We start from the raw sequence: 26421 nt of genomic DNA on the forward strand, positions 1-26421 counted from the left end.
GAAACTTTTTTAAAAAAAAGTAAGCTGTACAGATTGTTCTTTTGGAGATCTGAATATTTTTCTGTATTTTCTAAAAACCTTTACACATCTATTCTAGCACTGGCACATAAAGAAACAGGATATGATCCTGTAAAAGAATCTGTATTTTTGCCATCCCATCCTTTGGCAATGCATGTATCACTCAGTATGCATGATGTTTCACTTAGGCCATTTACTGAAAGTCGGGCTCCTTAGAACTGTGTAGTCCTAGCTCTTCACCATACAAGCTGCCAGTTTATCCTTGGATGATTTGTGCGCTTTGACTTTACATGGTATTCATAGATAAATCTTAACATATTTGTTGAAGCCTCTAATAGTAAAAGATGTTTGCGGTTTTGGGATTCTCATATTTAATGTGGTGTCCTCATTTATTTTAGGAGATGCGTTATAACTATTATATGAAACATCAAGTGTGTTTAGATGAATTACAGGCACAGATCTCTCCTCAAAATGAAAATTTTCCATTATTGAAATGTTTGTCTTCAAAGAGCGCAACTTCAAGATTTGTTCCTTCTTGTCTTAGTGCTAAAGCAAAAAATAAGAAAAAAATCGCAACATTACAGAGACCATGTTTTAGTGAATCTGGTGTGTCTAATCCACTTGGTTTTACATTCAATGCAGAAGCAATGAACTTCAATTTCTGTAGCTCAAACAATAAACTGAATCTTCAAAGAGTGAATCAGTCTCAGAATGATGCCAAGGAAACTTCCCAATCAGCAGTTAGCAATAGCTGTCAAAATACAACAAAATTACTTCAACCTCATGTAGTAACACTTTCTTCTGAAGACCTCATCTCATCTACTGTATTTCCAAAAGTATCTGAGTTAGCAGCAGTATCTGTTGCTGCTGTAAACCCATGTATTTCAGGTGCTGTGTCAGGACATTCAGCTTCACCTTTCATTTTTGGTCCAAGTGGCAATTTGGGAACAACTCCTTCAAGTAAGAAATCGTCTGTAATGTTTGAAAAAGAAAAGGTGGCTTTCTCCACTCTTTCTCTGGTTAGATCTGAAAGCCAGGATTGCAACATAAACAATATAAATGTTTATAATTCAACAAATGGTTTCTTGACAGTTGCTACCACTGTCTCTACCATCAGTCCAAAGTCTGGTACAGCTGTAAGTGGAAATCCTTTCTTATCTACTTTTCCTGCTAATTCTGAAAGTGATTCTTGTCAGACAACTACAGTGAGCAGCAGTTCAGAGCAAAAGTCATTTTCATATTTGATTGCTGATCAGAAGATACTACAAGGAAACAAAGCAGTTTGCTTCAGGAAACAGAATAATGAGGGTAATAGTTGGGTCACATACTCTGCCATTGACTCTAATAAGCACTTAATATATAGCTCTAATGATGCTTTCTCCATGGCCTGCACAACATCCAGTTTTACTGCTTCTCATATGATAGATACTTCAGAAAAGCAGCCTATACCTGATAGTGTCTCCTCAAAGAATGACTGTTCCACAAATGGCATTCATCTTTTACCTTTGAAAAGAGGCAACAAAAATTGTGGTGATACTTTAATCTCCATAAAACCTTTAAAGAAAATTGAATGTGCAACTGAGAAATCAAAAGTGAAACCTGAAGACAAAAATGTAACTGTACAAAGATCTGTGCCTTCAAAAAAAGATGTAGCTGCTTATAAAGAACTGAAAGACATAAGGAACTGCTCTTCCTTGGCTTCTATCAACAAGTGTCCAAAAGCAAAAACTTGTAGTGTACTAGTTCCTCAGCAAAATGTAGCCCATGATCTTACTGTAAACAGCACTTCAGATTCAGTTAAACTCACAGAAATGGAGAATTCATTAGAAATCTTTCCACCAGCTGTTGAAGACCATAAAGTGTTTTCTTCAGTTCTTGATGGAGCAAGTTGCACAGTAAATTCAGATTCTGATGTAGAAGATTTAAGCCAAGCATCTAATGTTAGTGATTCTAGTAGTACATCTGAATATTTTTCTGTTACTGAGGATCAAATTTCCTGTTGACACTTGAGCACATGCAACAGAATAAAGCTGGAAATTGCTATAAATCTTGAGTATTTTAAAGCAATGTGATCAAATTTGATACCAATTTCAAATATTTTTATAGTATGTAGTGTAGTATTTTGAAACACATAACATCAAAATGGTCTGTCTTAATTTGTTCTCAGAAAGTTAAACTTTTCAAACTGTTAATGTTTAAAACTGCAGGAACAATAGTACAATTGCTCTGTAGCTGTGAGGACCTTCAGATACCATTTTTGAGATTTATACACACTGGTTATTTTTAGTAGTAAAGAAACTCATACAGTGGGCCAATTCCGACTAATTATTTCGCCATCATAAAGCCATAGTTTTTGAAAGCACAGCTTATGAAACTAAATGATCACTTGGCCCTCACCACTGCCAACTCTTGTGCACAGGCTTCACTTTGATGATTGACTTTAACCAGGGCCATTTTCTGTTATGGTCAAAATAAGAAACTGGGATAGTGTTGGCTCACTAAAGAACTGAAGTGAGAATTCCAGATTGATTTTAAGTCCTGGTTAATAAACTACTATTAAACTATGATCCAGTATTGTGGTCTGTAAGATCAAAATGCTAAAGCTGATTTTTAATTTAGCAAGCAGTACAGAAGCCTGGTGTTCTTGTTTACATAAATCCGTGATCCCTGAAGCCAAGAAATAGCACACAATAACATTAGCTTTGGAGTTTGTACCCATAAAGTTCTATAGTAAGCAATTTCTTTTTTGTCTTTTATGTATTTATCTTGTATTGATCCTGAAAATTCTGTTCCTCATTAAATATTAAAATGTTGATAGAATTCTGTTAAACTGTTGCATTAGTAATTTATTCCTACCTGAGTTGTTCACTCAACTACAATAAATCAATTTATTCCTACCTTGCTGAATGGCAGAACCAATGCAGCCAGTATACAAATTATAGTAAAAATTTAAAATATTGAAAATACTCCTAAAATAAACTGCTTTATGTGTTGCAGTTATTTTATGGGCCTTTTCTATAGATCAAACACCTAGTGGCATTAACACTCTTAATATCACTATTGATTAAATATGTACTGTTTAGTTTACAAGCTGGTGTGAAGATATTGTTTTATTCTTGTATTCCGTAGATCAGGGGTCCTTGGTGCCAGTCCGTGGCCTGGGCTGGACTGATCCGTGGAGATAGATCTCCCACATACCCCACATGCACAGCCCCTTCATGCATGCGCACAAGTGCATGCATGCCCCTGTGAGCGCCCCCACCCCTTTGTGCATGCAGACAAGTACACTCACACGCACCCCTTTGCGCATGCAAGTGAGCATGGGGGTTCCCCGCACACGGACCCGGTCCTCCCCCAGCTGGGCCATGGAGTCAAAAAGGTTGGGGACCACTGCTCCAGATCATTAAAAAAAATTTTTGCTTCCATCTAACTTCGTTCCTGCTCCTGGGTTCCAGGCATGCCTCACCAGCTACTGTCCTTCTGTTTCTGTGACATAAGTATTGTCTTTATATCTTCAGACCAGTAAGACTTTGATACAGTTTTTGTATGTAATTTCATAGCTGGAGAAGTATGTTATTTCAGTATGTCATCCCCAATGCTGTATGATTACCATGTCATCACTTTTGGGAGTGATCACTTTCTTCTAATCACTGCTGTGACATGAAGTCAGTCAGGCTACATATACTGGCCCCAGCACTTGTTAAGCTAGCTGACAGCATGTATTTTTAGCAGAGGACACTCCATGGAAGCACTGGAGTCTTGAGGAGAAAGCAAACCTTTCCATAAAAGGTTTCAACATAGCTTTCCTCTGTCATCAGTCATGACATTGGGATCGATCTACAGTACTTGGGTTCAGAAAGGTTACATTGTTCCCTAGCCTTTTATTCCATCCTGGGAAGAGGGGAGTGATTCATATCTCACTTCTCTCTCTAAAGGCAGCTCAGACTTGTGAAAGATTAATGTTCTAATCTTAAGACTCACCTTCTGCATAAAAATTTAGTCTCCCAGGCTTGAGCCAACTCATCTTCTCTGATATATTTCCTGGTTCTCACCCTAAAAAGATTGTGTGTTTCATTTTGGCAGGATGTGCTTGAGCAAGATTCTGGAGTTTTGCCTGGTAGGCAAACAAGGATCTTTCTGAACAGTATGTGGGCATCTAAGAAACTCCCTCTTCTTTTATCTATTAGTATGGACAGCTTCTCAGCAGGTTTTGTATTGTGATATGGAAAAACATTTTTCTGTGTCTCCCATAAGTATAGCGAGTCTGTATTCGAGAAAAGTTCAGGAGCTGGTTTTAAAAATGTATAAATGGGTAAATTGGAATGTGCAATCTCTCCCCTAAAAGAGAGATTCCTTCCACATAGCATATCCCTAAAATATATGTACTTTTTCACTAATTGTAATACTTCAATCTTTGCTTTCCAGCTAAAAACAGCTCCCTTTATTTGGTATTTGCTGCAACCAAATGACAGATTCCCTCAAATATTTTCACTAAGTTTGGCATTATAACTGACCTTGGAAACAGGGACTCTTTTCTGGAAATAGCCCATTTAGCAAAACAGTCAAGCAGCCAGTGTTTCCTTGTCATTGCTGCTTAAACAGTGCCATAGCTAAGGGCTAAACCTACATTGCTTTGTTCTTAAGAGTAAGAAGGTGGTTTCTTTAAAGTATACACACAGAGCCTATCTTATTTTGATGATGCAACCTTGACTTTTAGCCAGTGGGTTGCATGATGTATCTTGTGACTGCTTTCAAAATAGGAGTTGTAAACTAAACTTTATTTTTTAAAAAAGTACTGTATTATAAGATGTTCTTATACAGCTGAAATATTTACTTCTTTTTCTCTGTAGTTTAAGCACATTCACTTCTTTATATGTCTGTATAGACATTTGGTTTGCATATATAGAGAAGTAATAGTATCTACCGTCAGCATCCCAGCCAATCGGAACAAAGCTCCTCCCACACGCCATCTCCCCTCATCTGGTTTTAACAAACTACTGGCATACATCCAATTTACCACTGACAATGAAAACTCACCAAGCATAACAATATGCACCTCTAAGCCATTCAATTAACAATGCTCCAAAGTTCTAATTCATTACTAAATTAATAGGACAAGACTTACAAATGCAACTCATATGAACAACAGTCAGCTATCAAATGTGTTTATTTTCTGTGACCTTGCTGTCTGCAGAGCTGATTTCTGGGTTTTTTAAAACTTTATTTATTTTTATTTATTTAACTTTTATGCTGCCCACACTTCCCAAAGGTCTCTGGGCAGCTTACAACAATTTAAATATAATAAAAGATATAAAGATAAAACAATTAAAATACTTGTGTCAGACTGTTTACAATGTAATTTTCAACACATTCCATTTTCTATATCCCCCCCCCCATTTTGCCAACATTCCACACATACAGAATTCCAAACCTTCCCAATGGCATACTGTCAAAAACTTTGCTGAAGTCAAGATATATTATGTCTACTACAGCATCGTCACTGTACACCAGGGAGGTTACCCAATCAAAACATAGGATTACTGTGGCAGGTTTTGTTCTTGACAAATTCATGTTGGTTTCCAGTTATTACCGTATGACTTTCGAGGTGCTTGCAGATTGACTGCCTTATAATCCTCTCTAGAATTTTCCCTGAAATTGATGGCAGGCAGATCTGCAATTCCTAGATTCTTCTTTTTGTCCTTTTTAAAGATAAGGACTATGTTGCCCTCTTCCAATCATCTGGCAACTTCACCCATATTCCAAGAAAATATTAGACAGTGGTTTCTATACTCTTGAATGCTATTCATGGAGCACTGGAGATTTGAATTTACTCAGAGTATTTCTTGACTATTAATCTCAAGATGCAATCCTGCCCCTCCCCTTTTATTTCAGATTTGCCTGGAGCTAGATAAGCTGCAACTGGCAGACTCTGTAAGGTATATTATAAGCTTTCATGATGAAAATCTGGAAAATCAGCAGAGATGTGTCCAAAAACATTTTTTTAAATGACCAGTTATACCAATTATATTATTGTAACTTCAGTACAAGGGGCAGAATCCAATGATCTGCTGGATCCAGAAACATGAGAGTAACCCCTGCTACCCACTGCAGGTTCAAGCATGCATCACCAGAAATACCTTTGAAGAAACAGGAAATCCTTCATAATGGTTTTTGGGCAGTTATAAAAAGCAGAGACATCACTTTGCCAACGAAGGTCCACATAGTCAAAGCTATGGTTTTTCCAGTAGCGATGTATGGAAGTGAGAGCTATAAAGAAGGCTGACTGCTGAAGAATTCATGGTTTTGAATTGTGGTCCCGGAGGAAACTCGAGAGTCCCCTGGACTACAAGGAGATCAAACCTATCCATTCTGAAGGAGATCAACCCTGAGTATTCACTGGAAGTATTGAAGCTTCAACTTCAATACTTTGGCCCTCTCATGAGAAAAGAAGAGTCCCTGGAAAAGACCCTGATGTTGGGAAAGTGTGAAGGGAAGGGGAGAAGGGGACAAGAGAGGACAAGATGGTTGGACAGTGTCATCGAAGCTACCAACATGAATTTGACCAAACTCTGGGGGGCAGTGGAAGACAGGAGGACCTGGCGTGCTCTGGTCCATGGGGTCACGAAGAGTCGGACACGACTTAATAACTAAACAACAGCAAAGGTTATATGTGAATCTTAATTCACCGTACCTTGCTTTAGTTTTAGAAGTAAAGATATATTATCTAAGAATCCTGATTACTATCATTAATAGTAATATTCTAGTGCTACTCCATAAACATAATCTAGGGGTTTGAGTATGTATCCATCTGTGTCACCATCTCACCATTCTACTGTCCACTCCCTGAAGACAGCCTTCCTTCAAAATGCTTTATTCTTTATTCTTAGCTTTTTCTCAGGACTCATCATCACTTCTCCACCCTCAGAAGAGACACAGAAGAAGTTTCGCTGAAGAACATGGGGACTTTGAATACATTTAGGCATCTCCAGGCAGCAGTACCTCCCTGTCTGCTGTTCCTTCCCCTGCAGAGGCACTATCATTCCTTGATCATTGGAATGGTAATGGTCTCGCCCCCTCAACCATATGCCTACAGTTACAGTCCATTTATTCTTTGCTTGACAAATTTAAATTGTTAATACCTTATTCATCAGCTAGAGGGCTCCTAAAACAACTCACAGATAAGTTAAAACCAGACAGTCCTTGTTCTCAGGCTTATGCTATTAAGAAAAACAATGCAAAAGGGGAAAGGATGCAAATACAAAAAGGAACATCAATTTTCCTGTAGTGGATGATGGCAATCTTGGAGCTCCCGAGCATTCAAGTGGCCAGAAAAAGATTCTTCTTTGCTATTCTCCTAATGGCTTTTAAAATTTTCCACATTACTACTGGAATTCTTAATGCTTTGCAGTCCTCCATAACTGCACCTCATGAATCCTGTTGCAGATAACACTTTTTTTAAAGAAGAATCCCAAAATGTCAAATAATCAATGAACAAAGAGCAGTCCACATATATTTAGGAGTTCTGACTATGTTATTTTAATATATTCTCTTGAGTATGGATCCCCATTGACTGTCTGAGGGGGGGGGTTAAGGAAGGGGTTGAATGCACCATGAACAGGTGCACATCACAGTGCAACACTTCGTTGAAGGTACCATTTGTGAAATTAACCAGAAATTCTTTAAAGTTAAGACAGTAATCAAACAATTCCTAGATATCAAAATATAACTATTTTTTACAGATGACAGTAAGATTGTCCTTCCAAAACAGTTAATCTTCAGCAGAACCAAACATTCATTTCTTGATTTATTACTACACATTATTCAGTTTCTCCCAATAGCTGTCAGTTAGTTGCTCAAATGCGTGCACAACATTATCATCTTCATTATCACAAAGTTCACGCAAAGAAACACTGGAAAACACAAGAAACAGTAACTGTTAGCTGTTACTTTTGTTAGAAAAATTAATACTTATACTCTGGTCATTAAAGGTGTGTTGATGCGTTTAATGGGATGGCTAAATTTCATCAGGCTCTGATATCAAACAAGAGACCAATATTAGAAGTCCTCAAATTCTTCACCAGGTCAGATTACAATCCTAGTGGGAGGGCATTTTCCTTCCAAAATTGATACAAGGAAATAAATTAATGGTTAAAACTAAGATCTGTTATCCTAAGGTCGTCTAAAAGGGGGAGTCTATCCTTTTCCAATTTTCCCAAGGATATGTATACTAGAAGTTTCATCATAAACTTCTAGTATACATATCTCTTGTTGCCGTGCTAAGGAACTGCTTTAAAGAGATTGCCTCGATACCCAAGAAAGCTGGAGGTGGGGCTACTTGCTTCCTGTAACAGTTTTGTCTCGGCCTTTCAAAGCAGACTACAGTGGTACCTTGACTTAAGACGTCCCTAGTTGCGAACAATTTCAGTTATCAGTGGCTCCGTTCGCAAAAAGTAGCTTCGACCTGCGAACGGAGCCTCGACTTACAAACTGAAAAAAGGAAAAAAAAAACTTCCCTGCCCTTTTTTTGTCCTAAATTCACCCTAGGTAAAAAGAAGAAGAAAAATTAAAAATCCCCCCTAGTGGTAGAGTACAGATTAACTGGCTTTGCATTAGTTCCTATGGGAACTAATGCCTCAACCTACAAATGGAAAACAGCAGATACAGATTGAATGGTCTTCAGTGCATTCCAATGGGAAAGTTTGACTTGATTTGCAAACTTTTTGAAGTACAAACTTAATTCCAATACGGATTAAGTTCGTAAGTCAAGGTACCACTGTATTTGGGGTAAAACAACTAAATTCCAAACCATTCCTAGCAAGACTGCAGCAGAGTATATTTTGGCTCCTAACTAGGTAGCCTATTCTGCCATAAGAGTTAAGGCAGTAAGAATTTTTGAAAGGTGGAGAACATGTCCATGCAGACAAATATTATTTATTCTTAATATATTTCGAGATTGTTTATTGTATCAACCATAGCAGCTGATGAGAGCCTTTGCTATACTCCTAATCAAAACGCAGCAATCAAAATGCAGGCAGCAGCATTCTACATCAAAAACTGTTAATGCTGTGATCAGTTCTGTCAGTAAGGCTATAATGGACCTAGTGACACTGATAAAAAGTCTATGTTCTTTAAGAAAGGTTAAAACTGAAATTTCAAATTTGTTCAAAAAAAAAAGGCAGTATCATGGCACCTAGCAACAAAACTAAATCTAGCAGTACAGTATTTGTTAAGAGACTGAAAAGATAACAGAGTGGAATGATCTACCAGCCCCATAATGCAAGATTATGCTACTAAGCACAAGCATTGCCGCTGAAGAAGTGGGTTTTCTTTATAGAGATCACCACTTGTGCAACAGTAGCAGTTATGCCAGCCATATGATCTTGTATTAATATGCTGGTGGGATTTTCTGTTAATGGAAGCTCAGTAGGTTACTAGCCTATGTATGTTAAGGGACAAGCAACCCCACAGTTTACATACTTTACATACTAAGGGAGCTTTCTCTTCCCTTACACTATTTTTGGAAAGTAACCAAAGCTTTATATATACATTTCAGAACAGATTCCCATTTGTCCATAATGAGAAAAAAATTGTGAGAATTTTGACCTGTTTATACACGCCTTTTTAAGTGAGATCACATATTAGTGGGCATCATAAAGAAGATTAAGCAGTTAAGTGGATTTCTCAGTTCTGGGGGAAGAGTCCAATCGACCCAGCCACCTGTGGTGGTGATATTCGTATTCGTCTCTCCCAGGAGACAAATACAAATATCCTGTCTCTAGTGAAGAACAAGCAAGACTTCATTGCAAATCCAGTGATTTGCTGTATTTTTCATACCTGATTGCTTTAAGAGCCAGAGAAAAGTCCTTCAGCAAATTGTAAGCTTCTCCTTCCAGAATTCTAAAAAGAGAAAAAGTTTACAGTTACATGTTTTATATTATTCAATTGATACAACTAACAAGCTGTTCTCAGAAAGAAAAACAACTGTCTTGGGTGTAAATCCCTAGTAATGAGGAATTTTTGCAATTATTGTAATTTAATTGGGGTCCCGAAAATGAAGGCCTGAAATCATTGTGAATGCATCTTTTTAGTATTCAAGTTCACTAGAAAGCTTAGAAGTTGGGGGGAAATCCTGTTAAATTGGGAAAAGCTGCAATAAGTGGTGGTATCTCTCAAAATCAAGTCAAGGCATCTTTATAAAGGGGGACTTAATTTGTATCTGACTCAGTGGCCAGAATCCTGTTGGTATATTTATATGCACATGTGGCTCATTGTATCAGCCATGGTGATTGGTTTCTAAGTTTTCCATCCCCACCCCCAGGGGTTTTTGAGGCTTGCTATGGCCATTTTGACTCGAGGAAGCTTTTGGGGGCCTCAAGATGGGGGGGGACTTCAATGTCTGAAAATTAGCCCTATTGGGAGTGGAATATTAAAGGTTCCCTCTCCCTGCAGTCCTGAGGCCCCCAAAGGCTTCCCTTAATCAAAAGCGGGGTGTGTATCAATAGGAAACTTTTAATTCAAGATAAACAGCTGTGATTGATATCATCAGCCTTATTCACACACAACTGCACCAATAAGATCTCAGCCACTATGAATGTAGTGCATTAATTTTTTGGATTATTTATACAGATGGTGAAATGAGTGATAAAATAAACCACATACCCATTATCCTGAGACATTGCCACCAAAGATCCATGTTTATAGAAGTCAAGCACATATGAATTTAGTGGCATAATTCTTCCCTGATTATCACACATCTTTGGATGGAGGATAGGAATGTCCGAAGCCGTAATACCTATTGTGCGCAATATGACCTGGAAGAGTAACACAACATATTGTCTCTATTATGCAGTAATTGTTTCTATCATGCAGTAATTCGGCATGTCCATTTGCCATACTGTAATAAAATTGCCCTTAATGTATACATGGCAGCCAAAGAGTCTGTTCCATTCACTTGGCATTGGGAACAGCGCGGAAATAAGTATCTCAAACAAAAGTATAAATACATGCTAATATATGGCCAATTTTAAAAACTGGCCAGAATCCTTCTATGGATTTATGCTTGTGGAAATGTCATCCTGAAAATCACAGTAGTGGATATTTGCCAGTTGCAACCTGCATTCTTGGTTTTGTACCATTTGTGGGACTAGGGCCTGTTCTCACAGTCAAAATAAACCAACAGAGATTTTTTTTTAAAAAAATGGGCTAGAGTCACATGGACTTCAGCCAGAATCCCAAACTTTTGTGGTGGTATGTGCATCCTCACCACCACTGCCACCTCCTTGGATTTTCTGCAATCACCTCTGCCATTAAGTGCTGATATAGGGAGGCAGAAGGGAGAACAGAAAGGGAGGGGGAGGAGAACGAAAGAGAAATGGGGCAAGGGGTGAGAGTGCAGGGATAGGTGCCTGAGAACTGGGCGAGAGAAAGTGAAAGGGGTTACCAGCGAAGCAAAGGGGTGCTCAGGGGGGCAGTGAAGGGGCTATCGGGCAGGTAAGTGTGTGGGGGGAGAAGGTGGGCGAGTAAGAGGGGAAATTAGGCAGGTGAAGGGGCAATCAGGTGGCTCGGCAAGGGGGCAACAGGTGGGCAAAGAAGCAATCAAGCATGCAGAGGGGTGAGCAGTAGTGGGGCAGAGAGCAAGCAGGCATTTGGGTGAGCATGCAAGGGGAGCGAGTGGCTGGGCACCAGCTTTTTCAGCAAGCCCAGACAGTGTTTTTATTTATTTACTTTTTAATTCCTGCTATCTATTATTTATTTATTTATTTAATTTATATGCCGCCCACACTACCCAAAGGTCTCTAGTAGCAGGAAATTTTTTTAAAAGTGGATGGGGCATTCACATATGCAGACTATTCCATATTCACCCCATATTCATCTTTTCCAGTCCTCCGGCCACTGTTGAGTTTTCCAAACTTGCTGGCATATTGAGTGTAGCACCTTAACAGCATCATCTTTTAAGATTTTAAATAGTTCCACTGGAATGCCATCACCTCCACCACCCTTGTTGTTAGCCAAGCTTTCTAAGGCCCATTTGACTTCACTTTCCAAGATGTCTGGCTCAAGATCAGCAACCACACTTTCTGGGTTGTCTGGGAGATCCAGATCTTTCTGGTATAATTCCTCTGTGTATTCTTGCCACCTCTTCTCGATGTCTTCCGTTTCTGTTAGGTCCCTCCCATTTTTGTCCTTTATCATGTCCATCTTTGCACAAAAGGTTCCTTTAATATATCCAGTGTTCTTGAACAGATCTCTGGTTTTTCCCTTTCTATTATTTTCCTCTATTATTATTATATTATTATTTATTTTATTTATATCCCACCTATCTGGTCTTGTGACCACTCTAGGTGGCTCTATTTCTTTGCACTGTTCATTTAAGAAGGCCCTCTTGTCTCTCCTTGCTATTCTTTGGAAGTCTGATTCAATTTTCTCTAACTTTCCCTATCTCCCTTGCATTTTGTTTCACTTCTCTGCAATTTGTAAGTCCTCGTTGGACAGCCACTTTGCTTTCTTGCATTTCTCTTTCTTTGGGATGGCTTTTGTTGCTGCCTCCTGTACAATGTTAAAAGCCTCCATCCATAGTTCTTCAGGCACTCTGTCCACCAAATTGAGTTCCTTAAATCTGTTCATTATTTCCACTGCGTATTCATAAGGGATTTGGTTTAGATTATACCTGACTAGCTCAGCGGTTTTTCTGACTTTCTTCAGTTAAAGCTTGAATTTTGCTATGAGAAGCTGATGATCAGAGCCACAATCAGCTCCTGATTTTGTTTTTGCTGACTGTATAGAGCTTCTCCATCTTTGGCTGAAGAGAATATAATCAATGTGATTTCTGTCTTGCCCGTCTGGTGATGTCCATGTGTAGAGTTGCCTCTTGTGTTTTTGGAAAAGAATGTTTGTGATGACCTGATTGTTCTCTTGACAAAACTCTATTAATCTTTGTCCTGTTTCATTTTCAACTCCAAGGCCAAACTTTCCTGTTGTTCCTTTTAACTCTTGACTCCGTACTTTAGCATTCCAGTCCCCTAGAATGAGAAGAACATCCTTCTTTGGTGTCAGTTCTAGAAGGTGTTGTAAGTTTTCATAGAATTGGTCAATTTCAGCCTTCTCAGCATTGGTAGTTAGTGCATAGACTTGAATTACTGTGTTATTTAAAGGTCTGCCTTGGATTCATATTGAAATCATTCTATCATTTTTGAGATTATATCCCAGTACAGCTTTTCCCACTCTTTTGTTGACTATGATGGCCACTCCCATTTCTTCTATGGGATTCTTGCCCACAATAGTAGATACGATAATTGTCAGAACTGAATTCGCCCATTCCCGTCCACTTTAGTTCACTGACGCCCAGGATGTCGATGTTTATTCTTGCCATCTCCTGTTTGACTACATCCAGCCTATCAAGGTTCATAGACCTTACATTCCAGGCTCCTATGCAGTATTTTTCTTTCCAGCATCGGACTTTCCTTTCACTTCCAGGCAAGTTCATAGTGGAGCGTCCTTTCAGCTTTGGCCCAACCACTTCATTAGCTCTGGTGCTACTTGTCCTTGTCCTCTGCTCTTCCTCAGTAGCATGTTGGACGCCTTCCGACCTGAGGCGCCCATCTTCCAGCGTCATATCTTTTAGCCTTTTGTTTCTGTTCATGGGGTTTTCTTGGCAAAGATACTGGAGCGGCTTGCTAATACCTGCTCCAGGTGGATCACGTTTAGTCAGAACTCTCCACTATGACCTGTCTGTCTTGGGTGTCCCTGCGTGGCATAGCCCATAGCTTCTCTGAATTACTCAAGCCCCTTCGCCATGACAAGGTAGCAATCCATGAAGGGAATATCTTATCCATATTCATTTTGCTATTTTTTTCTTCATAACCTGCTACGGTGAAATATTTATTCTAAACATATTATTGATGGCATTACTTTTTCAGATCTATATATGCCTCTACATAAATTATAACTTCACATAGTTTTCAGTTCATCTGTATTCCTTTAATAGACAATTGTTCTCTGAAAACTCTTGCTACTGATTTTACTCCAGATAGAAGATTCTTCATTGATACTTATTCACAGATGTTATATTAATTTTGAATGCATTACCTTAATCCATGGCCTAAATTTTAATCTAGATCTGAAATCCCCAACACTTTTAAAAGACAGGATCATTCTGTATTATCAAATGCTTATTTAATGTCTATAAATAATTGCTTTGGGAGGGTTTTTTATTTTATGCGTCATTAATGACCTTCATTAGCTGCTGCCTAATTTAACCATGTTTCTTTTCATATATATTTATTAAACATTAAATTCAATTGTCTTGCAGTCTTATCCTAGTTACCAATCAGGCAGCATGTCCCACAGATTCAGTGGAACATATTTATTTTTAATTAATTTAATTTATTTATATGCCACCTTTCTCCCCATTAGGGACTCAAAGTGGCTCACAACTATTAAAATCATACAACAATAACATGTTTTAAATAATAACTAATACGTTTAAACTATATATTAAAAACAAACACTGATCATAATTTGAAGTTTTAAAACATTTAGAAACATTTAAAAATATCTCTTTTTTAAAATTTAGAGACTTACTATCTTAAATGCCTGGCTCAAAAGGAAAATCTTGCCTCATGGACAAGAGGAAGGGGACTAACCTGGCTTCTCAGAGCAGTTTATTCTAAAGCCTGGGAGCAGCCACTGAGAAGGTCCTCTTGTGTCCTCACCAAACAACCTTGGGAGGGTGGGGGAAATGAATTATTTCTGAGTATTGCTAAGCTGAAGCAAAAACATTTGTTTAGATTGGGGACAAACCAACATGTAGCCTTGTGGCCACATGTGACACTGCTTAATATAAAGAATTCTCTGCAAGTGATCACTTCAGAACTGAAACAAGAATTATCCATTACTGGTCCTAGGCAGGAAAAAAGAGAAAATGGAAAGGAAGTGGAAAAATAAAAAGATAGTGGGGATATGGCAGAAAAAAAGGGGGGGAGGCTGGGAAGGGGATGAACCTGGCAAATTATGGTTTAGTTCATTCCATCACCTGCTTTGCATCATCAGCAGGTAGCCTTTCAGAGTACCCGGCCATCTGTTGTTGCACCTCAATTTACTGGCTATATTTTTATACCTTCACATCATTTACTGGCTACATTTATACCTTTACACTGGATAATCCGGTTCGATACAGTGGTGCCTCGCTTAACGAGCGCACCGTATAACGAAGGATCCGTATAGCGATCCCTTTTTGGGGATCGCTATACGAAGCTGCCCCAATCGCCGCACTCGCTTTGCGACGATTGGGGCGGCCGGCGGCCATTTTGGAGCCGCCGATCAGCTGTTCGGCGGCTCCAAAATGGCCGCCGGATGACCCGAAATGGCCCCGTCAGTGTTTTCGCGCCCTCCCCTTGCTTACCGAGGTCGCGAAAACGCTGCGGGGGGCCATTTCGGGTCATCCGCGGCCATTAAAATGGCTGCGGATGACCCGAAATGCCCCCCGCAGCGTTTTCGTGACCTCGGTAAGCAAGGGGAGGGCGCGAAAACACTGACGGGGCCATTTCGGGTCATCTGGCGGCCATTTTGGAGCCGCTGAACAGCTGATCGGCGGCTCCAAAATGGCCGCCGGACCAGCAAAAACATCGCTGGAGGGGTAAGTTTTGGCGCCTATTGGAACGCATTAAACTTAGGCTTTGCCTGCCCCGTACAGCGATGTTTTCGCATAGCGAAGGTTAATCCAGAACGGATTAACCTCGCTATGCGGGGCACCACTGTACAGTAATTGTGCATCTCCAGACAACATAATACATATTATGCAATTCCGGAAATTAGCTGCACTGTAAAAATTTGAGAACTCAACTCCTCTAGTTGTGACTTACTATGCTAGGATAGGCCCATTTAAATCAAAGGAACTTAAGAGTTGACTTACCAAATCCCCACAGATTTGATGGGCATCTTACTGTACTAAGCAACAGAACTTCAGCCAGTATAATCTGGAATCCATAAACTTTTTTCATATAGAGTTTTTTTTTTCAGAATAGTTGTCAATGTAACAAGCAGGCACTATCAATCCCACTTACACTGTTGACCGTTCCTGCATGCAGTAGATCAAGGTCTGTGTTTCCCGAAAGGCATACAAATGGTGAAACTGCTTTCCTTCCTGTGTCACAGTTCATTATGTGAGCTGCAAGCTGTGAGTCAGGTTGCTTTTTACTTGAAAAATCTAATAAAAATACAATCAATATAATTTACTTAGGAGATAAAAGGCAATGACCAGTTACTTGGTCTAGCATTAGAGTGATCTCTGAAGATACTCTAGTCCAGTGACAGCGAACATTTTGGGGCTTAAGTGCCTAAACTGAAAAAAAAAAAGAAAGAAAACCAGCAGCCACAGAATTGGAAGTGGTGGTGGTGGAACTGGAAGTGGTGGCAGAAGAGGGAATCCTGGGCATGGAGATGCCTTGATACACCACTCCGGATCTGCCGCCAGCTGCTCCAGATCCTGGCCTGCCTCCTGTCGAAGCACCGGCACTACACCTGCAGCCGCTACCTCAGGTTTGGCTGTGAGGGTGGGGGGACGGAGCTATCCAAGGGCTTAGGGCTCATGTGCTCGCAGGGGGCTCTGCGTGCCAGCTGTGGCATGCATGTCATAGGTTCGACATCACTGCTCTAGGTAGACTGAGGAGTTTTAAAGCTGTGGCAGGCAATTTCCAGAGGTCTGGGAGCTGCACATACCCACTCCCTCCACAGGAGGGAGCTGTGCTTGGGGGACATTTTAATTGGTGGGATCTTTTCTGGTAGGCTGACCCTTTGACCGCATGGTCTGAGGGGGTGGGGCTTTGCCTTTCAATTAGTGCCAGCAGAAGCACGCAATCCTCTCATTCTATTTTTTACTCTAATCTGCTAAATCGGATAGCCAAATAGCATTTCATACACCTAGCGGCAGGAATGTTTCAGGAGTAGGATCATACTTCCGCACTATTAGGGAGCAGGGCACGTAGATCTCCTGTATGGAGATTAGTGCAGGGAAGCCGCCCCCAAGGGAGACCACAGCTGCGTTACAAGGACATCTGCAAGCGGGATCTGAAGGCCTTAGGAACGGATCTCAACAGATGGGAAACCTTGACACCTGAGCATTCAGCCTGGAGGCAGGCGGTGCATCGTGGCCTCTCCCAATTTGAAGAGACCCTTGTACAGCAGGCCGAGGCAAAGAGGCAGTCCCGAAACAAGCAAAACCAGGGAGCTGGACAGGGGACAGATTGTATTTGTCTTCAATGTGGAAGAGATTGTCACTCTCAAATTGGCCTTCTCAGCTACACAAGACACTGTTCCAAGACCTCCATACAGAGCACGTTACCATAGTCTCTCAAGACTGAAGGATGCCTACACACCAACCTTACCCACCCAGAATATATACTTTTAAAACTAAATGCTGAATAATCCACCTTGGACCATCTAGTGGCCAGGGGGTAATTTTGCCATGTTCTAGATGTTTCTAGGCATAGGCTTTAAAAAAATTAGAAGATTACTAGTTTTGAAAAAAAAAACTATATCAGTCTGAAACAACTTTCAGCAGTGACATGGTGAAATTACTCCCCTTCACCCTCTTGAGGGTGAGGCAACTTTTTGATCCAATTCCTTTTTTAGAAATTGGGGAGGATGTAAAGTTTCTGAGGGGCTGCATCTGAGCCCCTCAGGGTCCAGATGAAGGCTGAACTTTGCCCAGCCCCTTAAATCATCACAGCTACAAATATAGGAATCATGAAAAAGCATGACTGTATTTACCTTTTGAAGAAAGTTGCTTTTTGAAGCATATGCACCATGCAAAAATGTGTGACATTAACCAATTTTCATATTTATTTACATCTTGATTCTTTTTAAAATCCTTAAATGCACAATTTTCTTCCTTTATTGTAACTTTGAGAATGTCTTTAAATGGTAACCAATATAATACTCTCCATTATTATCATCAATGTCCTTAGAATTCATTAATAATTGAGAATTTAGTTTTTCCCCTCCTCTATTAATTCGTTTATTTATTAGGCAAGCTGGCATGGGCAAGGAACTAAAGTGCTGGAGGATAGATAATAAAACAAAGGAAGGACACCACTGAAACCAGTGTAGTGTTTTGTTCAGGGATTGGTATTTTAATATATGTATGTGTCTAGAATCCAATTTTGTTAGTAAATATGTTATATAGTACAGTGGTGCCTCACAAGACGATGTTAATTCATTCCGCGAAAAATGCTGTCTTGCAAAAACATTGTCTTGCGAAACATGGTTCCCCATTGGAATGCATTGAAATCTATTTACAGTAATGCATTCCAATGGAAAAAAATGTCTTGCGAAAATTGTCCATAGAAAACATCGTCTTGCGAAACACGGTTCCCCATTGGAATGCATTGAAATCTATTTAATGTGTTCCAATGGGGAAAAATTGTTGTCTTGCGAAAATCGTCCATAGAAAACATTGTCTTGTGAAGCACAACAGCGATCACAAAAACCAATCGTCCTGCAGATTAATCGTCCCACAAGGCAATCGTCTTGCGAGGCACCACTATTCTCTAAAATGCCGCACACCACTGGGAAGCCTGCTGTTTTTGTTTGATTACACTGAAATATAACCATTCCTGCTTACTGAGTTCTGAAAGTGGAAGCTGGTATTCCTGGTTCATATCTGCTAATGAGGAAACCATCTGTAGAAACTGTCCAAAATTGTCTTCTATTTTGGAGTTGTATTCATGCAAAGCAACAGCAAAATCTTCAGGGAGATCTTCCAGAAACACCTAAAAGCAGAAAAACAAGTTTCTTTCCTGTAACTGTGGTTCTCTGAGTGGCCATCTGTGCATTCACACATATGGGTTTGTCCTATGCAAAAACAGATATCTCAGTTTTGTATATCTAAAACAAAAGTAAAGGAATTTAGGCAGGTCCTGTCCCGCAATCCCACTAAGGATACAAGTGTAGGCTCCCACCTCACCCTCAGTTCCGGAAGTCCACTGCAAAGTAGCAGATGATGACATAAGTCAGTGGTTCTTAACGTGGGCAATAATGCCCCCCAGGGGGCGATTTCATTTTTCAGGGGGGCGGTAGAACGAAAAGGGGCGGCGTGGGGGCGCTGGAGCAAAAGGGGGCGGTAGGGGGGCGCTGGAGCAAGCCAAACCTGTGAAGATGGCTGCAGCCTTTTTACAGTGTGCATGAATATATATTTTCCTCCAATTTTAATTTAGTTTCAGACTTTTTGTCTTGAAATTTTTAGTTCCTGCATTTGTTTTTATGCCCTTTTAATATTTCTTTTTGCGTCTTAAAATTCACTTGCAACTAAATCATTAAATGTTACTTTTTGGGGGGCATTTCATTTTCTTGGAATTTAATTTTGTTTTCAGGGGTCATTGGATTTAAGTGTCATAAATAAATAAATAAATAAATAAATAAATAAATAAATAAATAAATAAATAAATAAATAAATAAATAAATAAATAAATAAATAAATAAGATATCATCACCGTGGGGAGGGGGGCGATGATAACTTCCTCAATGGCTCAAGGGTGCGTTTCTTTCAAAAAGGTTAAGAACCACTGACATAAGTGACTTACAGTCATCCAAGGAGAGTGGGATGTATGAATGTACAGATGACCATGTGAAGAACTAGAGTTAAACAACCTGCTCTTTTTCATTTTGATCTCTGTGCACTGCATATATTTGTGGTTTTTCAAGCTGATTTACCAAGTAGTCACTGTCATGGAAGCACCTATGATAGCACTATGGATCCCAAGAATGCTTCTTGCTGAATCCTGATATCCATCAGGTAATAGTGGATGACTGATGTAAGCTATGACTAGGTTGCGGCTCTGCATGCTGTATTAAGAGGGATTCCTTGTAGCCAGGCAGTGGAATGGCAATGATACTAATAGAGTTTTTATGGAAGGTATGCCAAGTCGTAGCCCACATGAATGGTGGCTGTTACCACTTTCAACTGTTGCTCAGCAAATATAGGTTGCCCTTTTATAGGTTGATCATGTGCCACAAAAGAATGATTAGTCTTTTTTGAAAGAAGCAAGTCCTAATAATGTAGAATGCCAATGCTCTTCTATGACCCAAGGCATGTAGGGAAATGTTTCTAGATAAGAGAGGGATGGAAAGAAGGTAGGAAGATTGTCTTGGCTCCAGTGGAAGTAGAAACAACCTTGGAAGGAAGGAGAATTGGATAGTCACCTTGTCCTTGTGAAATGAAAAGAAGAGTGGTTTGCAACAAAGAGCTGCTAGGTCACAAACTACAGTACCAGAGGCTTGAAAAGGTGGTTCTGCAATTTGGGGAGCACCAATTTAAGTATCCATTGTGGGAGATTAGGAGGCATTGAAGGCTGGAGAGTGAAGCAAAATGTTTTGAGGGCCAGGAGAAATAGGTCAAAATGGCCACCAGGTGAACTCAAGGAGATTAGTGAGAGATCCCTAGTGCCTAAATATGTGATCTGGTACTAAAGAAGGTGAAGGTCACAGATCGCCAAAGGCTTGAAAAGATGGTAGGAGAGCATAGTAGTGAGTGACACTGAAAATACAGGCATGTCCCAGTTGTGAAGGAATGAGAGAAAAGAGCTTTATTTGGTTCAGCAGGAATTCCATGTAGGATTCCACACAGCATGTAGAATAGAGGCCACTTGTGGAAGTAAAGTCAGAAAGGAATGAACTAAGCAATGAGGCAGAGACTGGAGAGATCCAAATGGTGAAGATAGATTTCATGCTGTGCCTGCAGGTAGGCAGGGAAAGGAAGGCTGGGAATCATGGGAAGGCTGCAATAGTTTGTTCGGAGAGATGGAGAAGGTGAGGGAATCAGTGTTGTCAAAGCCACCATAAGGTCACAAGAATGCATCTTGCTTGATCTCACAGTTTGGCAATGGCTTGAGTGATCAATGGAATGTACATTTAGGTGCATAGGAGAGGGTGCTCCAAGAATAATGGAAAGCATCCTCTAAGGAGTTAGTCTCTTCCAGGAATCTGGTGCAGCATTTAGGGTACTGGGTATTTGTTTAAAAAGGAAAGAGGTTGATACATGAGTCCCCACCTCTGAAACAATCTGTGAGTTAGGCCATGAATTGCTAATCATGGCATGTCTGTGGAGCACAACTGAGCTTGTCTGCTGTCACATTGTGCATGTTAAAAGATATATGGACCGCTTGACACACCAATGCCAGATCTGAACTGTGAGGTTGAGGAAAAGGTGGAAAGAGCATTTCCCTCCTTGTTCAGGTAAAACATAACTGTTGTGTTGCTTATTAGGCTGTGTGTGGAGTGTCCTGTTGGAATGGACTGGAATACTCAAGAGAGCCTTCCAAGCTGCAAATAGTTCCAGTAAGTTGTTCTGATACGGAAGTTGTGCTCCTTTGGGGACCACCAGTCTTTCACCTTGCAGTGGGTCAGAGTGACATCTGTAGTAACAGTCCTGGTTGAGTCTTTGTAGCTGAAACAGATTTCAGCTAGGAGGTAATGCGGCTTTGTATACCATGTGAGGGAGACTGTGGTTGTGGGTGATGAGTGTCAAGAGTGCCACTAACATCAAAGTCTGTGGTCGTGATTCAGCACAGTCATGGAAAGGTTCAGATCCTTATACTGGGAAGTCTGTTCAAAAGCCTGCAGGGCCCTCTTCCAGGGTGACACTTGAAGCCAACCAAAGTTGTTTATTCTGTGAGGCTGATTTGGATAAATTCTGGCAGTGGGGGCACTTCTGTACCACATAGCCTTTCACAAGGACAGAAGATGCGCTTGAGTGTCCTCAGTGTTAGGCATTTTACTACCACACTGGATATATTTTTTGAAGAAGGCCTTGGAGGTCATGGCATTGTTAAAGAGCCAAGTCAAAGTTTCATCTGGAGTTGCAAATGTGAGGTTTGTGCCGGGGGGATCGAAAGGAGAAATCAAGATGAAAAACTGAGTCCAGAATCAAGAATGCAGAAAGAGATTGCAGGAAGCGAACTGAAAGAGAAGAACCTAATGCAGGGTTTTGACAAATCAAAGGGTGAAAAGGAACTAAGGGTGAAATGGGGGCCCATGATTATATCCCTATGTGAGGACATAGCTGGGGCTCTCATCTAAATGATTTTGATTTTGCTTTAGCTGTAGAAGACTCTTGCATGTATACAGGACCAACCCATATGTGTGACATACAGGATATATGTAATAAAGAAAAATATTTGTTTGGGAGATAAATAATTCTTTTCAACAATAGAAATCTTTCTAACCAGCATCTGTAATATTTTTAAAAGAACAGAAAATTATCCTGTGCAGTGTACAAACTGAATCTGTTGTTTAAAGGTTTAAGGGAGAGGATTGAAAAATGTAAAATAAAAATATAGAAAGCAGAAAGAGTGGCATCCAAATAGGAAAGTACTTTCTTTAAACAAATCAATTATATAAAATGTTTTATTATCCTACTTCAAGAAACATGGGCAGTTCATGCTGTCCTACTAACAGGATATGCCTCATACTCCCTTCCAGTACAGAGGCTCAAGGCAAAGGGCCACTCGTCTGGGGGCCTGGCAGTACTGGTTGCCGATTGCTTATCTTCAGGTTATGTTCTCATGTTTGATGGTAGCTGCAAAATCCAGACTATAAAACTTAAAACTAGGACCTGTGAAATATTGATAGCCAATGTTTATATCCCCAGCCTCTTCTAAGTCACACAGGGTCTGTCAATGGGAAGCCTTGAGTCACACCTTGGATAACCTTGATCTTAGGTTTCTAGGGATCCCTCTTTTGCTGACTTCAGTGCTAGAATAGGACAGGAAGAGGCCATATTTGATCGTGTGTTGGATATGTCCAGAGATGCCTCCCTATTACATCTCTATGTCCCAGAGAGGCAGTCTAAAGACCATCAAACCAATGATGCAGGGACCCATTTGACAAAACTTTGTCTAATTAGAGGCCTAATTTGGCTATATGGCCTTAAAGAGCTTGCTGATGATGGCGGGTTCACGTACATTTTCCCCCATGGATCCAGCATGATTGACTATATCCTGATCCCTGTTTCCCTACTTCCATGTGTGGCTGAATTCCAGGTGGGTGAGCCCCTTGCTAGCAACCATCTCCCCTTATGTTTTAGCTTGCTCTTGGTACAGACTATAGTTTTGCCAAATACGGCACTTCATGAGTGCCCTTTGATCTTGCCAAGAATCAAATGGAATCATAGAGCAAAGTATCTCTTTGAAAAACCAATTAAGCAAGGTACTCTGACGATCACATCAAACGTTTTGAGAGCCTAACATACACTATAATAGCTAGCCTTGGCCAGTTCCCTCAACAATGTCAGAACAGTCAAGCCCCAGGCTTGTCCTAGGCTAGACAAGGAATGTCTTGCTGTGAAGCTGGATATGCACAGGATCTATAATCACTACAGAACTTCAAGGGCCTCCAGGCTCCCTACACAGTATTTTGTGCCAGAAAACCACATTCTGGACCACTGGTCTCATTTAGCTCAGGCTATCAACTCCGATAATAACAAAAAAATGTTGGGACGTGGTTTTGGGTTCTTCCATTTTTAATAAGAACTCACAGGTCTTTCCCTATATACCAGCTGAGACATGGGAACAGCACTTCATGGCCATTTATAATGATAGCGGCAAGTCCACAGTGCCAACCAATCTGCTTCTACCCAGATATCTTCCAGAATGGTTCCTAGTCACAACTAGCAAAATTAAAAAGTTCATAGGACACCTTAGAACTGGAAAGGCACCAGGTCTGGATGCCCTTCCTCTGGAACTGCTAAAGGGTGACCCTAATTGGTAGGTGCCTGTTCTCGCCGATTTACATCTGTTATCAGATTTGGCATCATGCCCAAAGCATGGACACAGGCCACAGTGATTCCCATCCATGGTAAGGCATCCCCTGCCTCATGACGAACCTAACCTCATGACAGAAGTGAAACTTCTAAGATATCAAGATCTATTAAAATGATTGTGAGTTAAAGTCCAAAGAAGAGTTAGAAACACAAAACATATGCAGTGGTGCCTCGCATTACGGTTGCCCTGCATTACGACAAAACCACATTATGACGATCTTTTTGCGATCATAAAATGATGGTCTGAATGGTTGTTTTTTTCTCTTTGCAATGATCGGTTCCCTGCTTCGGGAACCGATTCTTCGCAAAATGACGATTTTCCTCCAGTTGATCGGCGGTTTCAAAATGGCCACCAGGTAAATAAAATGGCTCTCCGCTGTTTTTTGGGACGGATTCATCGCTGCACAGGCACTGAAAATGGCTGCCCTATGGAGGATCTTCGCTGGACAGTGAGTTTCCAGCCCATTGGAATGCATTAACTGGGTTTTAATGTGTTTCAATGGGCTTTTTATTTTCATTTTACGATGTTTTCATTCTACAGTGATTTCGCTGGAACGAATTAATGTCGTAATGCGAGGCACCACTGTAGACTGGTGGTCCAGAGCACAAGTGGAATCTAGGTATAGAAGAAAATGGAGGACTTTTACACAGAACAAACAATATTCGATAAAATTCTGCTGGGCTCAAATGATAAAGTAATTAAGAAAATGTATAATTATTAGCTTGAAATTAAAATGCAAGATGAGATGGTAAAAGAATGTATGATTAGGTGGGCACAAAATATAGGACATAATACCGATATTGATCAGTGGTTGCAAATATGGAAAAATAACATCAAGCTCACAAAATTGGTAAATTTCAAGGAGAACATATATAAGATTTTTTATAGGTGGCATATGACTCCGGAAAAATTGTCAAAGATTTATACAGAGGTGTCAAATGTTTGTTGGAAGTGTGAAGCACAAGAAGGAAGCTTTTACCATATGTGATGGACTTGTAGAGCAGCGAAACAGTATTGGATAGCAGTACATACTCTGTTGAAAAAAATCAGAGATACCGAAACAAGAGGAACTCATTGAGAAGATATGGGAAACGGCAGAAATGGATATTCTATCAGAAGTGTTGGAAAACTGTCCGATACAAAAGGCAACTGAACGATGGGATTTATTATGTAAATGGCTTGAGTCACCAGATAGTGTTTGAATAACATAGAATTAAACTAAGATGTAACTGAAAATTGAAACCTTGAGGGCAATCAAATTGTAGAAAGGCAGAAAGTCGATTTGATATTGCAACATGAACAGATTGGATGACAGTACATTTTGTGTTCTCCATCCCCTTCTTTTTTCCACCCATATCCCCCTCTACCTTTTGTACTCCTTACCTCATCCCTAGTTGTTAAAAATAAAAAATAAATTAAAGAAAGAAATCCCCAGCAAATCAATAAGCTTTCTGGCCATCACTGGAAAGTTGTATGCCAGCTACCTACTCCAAAAATTACAAGACTGGCTTCTAGACCAAGAAATCTTGGGCCCTGAACAAGCAGGTTTTAAGGCAGGGAAGTCTACACTAGACCACTGTATGATCCGATCACATCTGACCTCCATATACGCTTTGCAGTGCAACACTCGTCTGTTTGCAGCTTTCCTTAGACCTAAAGGAGCCTCGGCTATGGAATACTCTCCCTACGGAAATCTGTCTGGCTCCCTCGCTGGGCGTTTGTAAAAGCCATTTAAAAACCTGGCTCTTTAGGCAGGCCTTCCCTCCAGTCAATTAACTTATTTTCTGTTTCTTAACTATCCCGTCTTGCAAATGTATATAGATATTAGTTAGCAGGTTTTTATGTATGTCATTTTATTGTATTTTATTACTCATGTAAGCCGCCCCGAGTAGACTTTGTCTAGAGGGGCGGGGTATAAGTTCAATAAAAGTAAAAGTAAGTAAAAGTTTGATTCTATTGACAGAGATGTCCTATGGCTAAAGTGCTCTAGGTTGGGCATTGGTAAGAGGCTCCTCTTTCTGATTCAAAACCTCCATGCGGGCTATACCTGATAACGCAGGGGGCCCTTTGCAGTCAGATTTTCTCCAACAGAGGAGTGAAGCAAGGCTGTGTTCTGGCGCCAACTCTGTTTAACTTATTTATGATCTTTCCCAACTCCTACATAGTATCAATGGCCACAGCCTCAAACTAGGCCCTATACAGATTCCAATCCTATTATATGAGGATGATATGGTTCTCCTGTCCCGCACAAGGGTCGGCCTAAAGCGGCTAGGTTAGAGATTGACATGACTACTTAATACAAAACAAGCTCCAACTAAATTTTGAGAAATCTAAAATTATAGTCTTTGGCAAAGCATGGAAACCCTTTTCCTGTTCTTTCAATGGCAACTCTATCCAGAAGATCAGAGAGTTAAAGTATTTGAGTGTCTTTTTTCATTATAGACACACTTAGTCGACTCACTGGCAGACAGTGATTAAGTCAGCAAAGCTTTCAGTGCAGGCTATCTTACACTTCCACACTACTTGGGGCCACTCATACATCCCCACTGTGCTGCATATTTTTAATGCCAAATTTGCAGCACAGCTTCTT

The 26421-nt window shown here is 40.2% G+C and overlaps 2 protein-coding genes across 13 annotated transcripts in view; one reads left to right on the forward strand and one right to left on the reverse strand.

The window, feature by feature from the left end:
• The window catches only part of LOC110085373 (tripartite motif-containing protein 59), a 43139-nt gene that overhangs the window by 13916 nt on the left and 2802 nt on the right, over positions 1-26421 (forward strand). For 6 of the 11 annotated variants that reach the window (XM_073001468.2, XM_073001474.2, XM_073001470.2 and 3 more), the window contains one exon: positions 417-2848. The exons of the other annotated variants lie outside the window; for them this stretch is intronic. In XM_073001468.2, coding sequence (XP_072857569.2) covers positions 417-2021 — 1605 coding nt within the window. In that variant the 3' untranslated portion in view covers positions 2022-2848. Of the gene's footprint in view, positions 1-416; positions 2849-26421 lie in introns of those variants that run through there. 11 annotated transcript variants of the gene reach the window in all.
• Positions 5168-26421, reverse strand: part of LOC110085372 (putative ATP-dependent RNA helicase DDX60) — a 133018-nt gene continuing 111764 nt past the window's right edge. For both annotated transcript variants that reach the window (XM_020805478.3, XM_020805476.3), the window contains 5 exons: positions 18638-18785; positions 16080-16222; positions 10678-10829; positions 9853-9915; positions 5168-7928 (listed from right to left, as the gene is read on the reverse strand). In XM_020805478.3, coding sequence (XP_020661137.3) covers positions 7829-7928; positions 9853-9915; positions 10678-10829; positions 16080-16222; positions 18638-18785 — 606 coding nt within the window. In that variant the 3' untranslated portion in view covers positions 5168-7828. The remainder of the gene's footprint in view (positions 7929-9852; positions 9916-10677; positions 10830-16079; positions 16223-18637; positions 18786-26421) is intronic.

This window comes from Pogona vitticeps, chromosome 5 (genome assembly GCF_051106095.1).
Source record: "Pogona vitticeps strain Pit_001003342236 chromosome 5, PviZW2.1, whole genome shotgun sequence".
NCBI classification, from domain to species: Eukaryota; Metazoa; Chordata; class Lepidosauria; order Squamata; family Agamidae; genus Pogona; species Pogona vitticeps.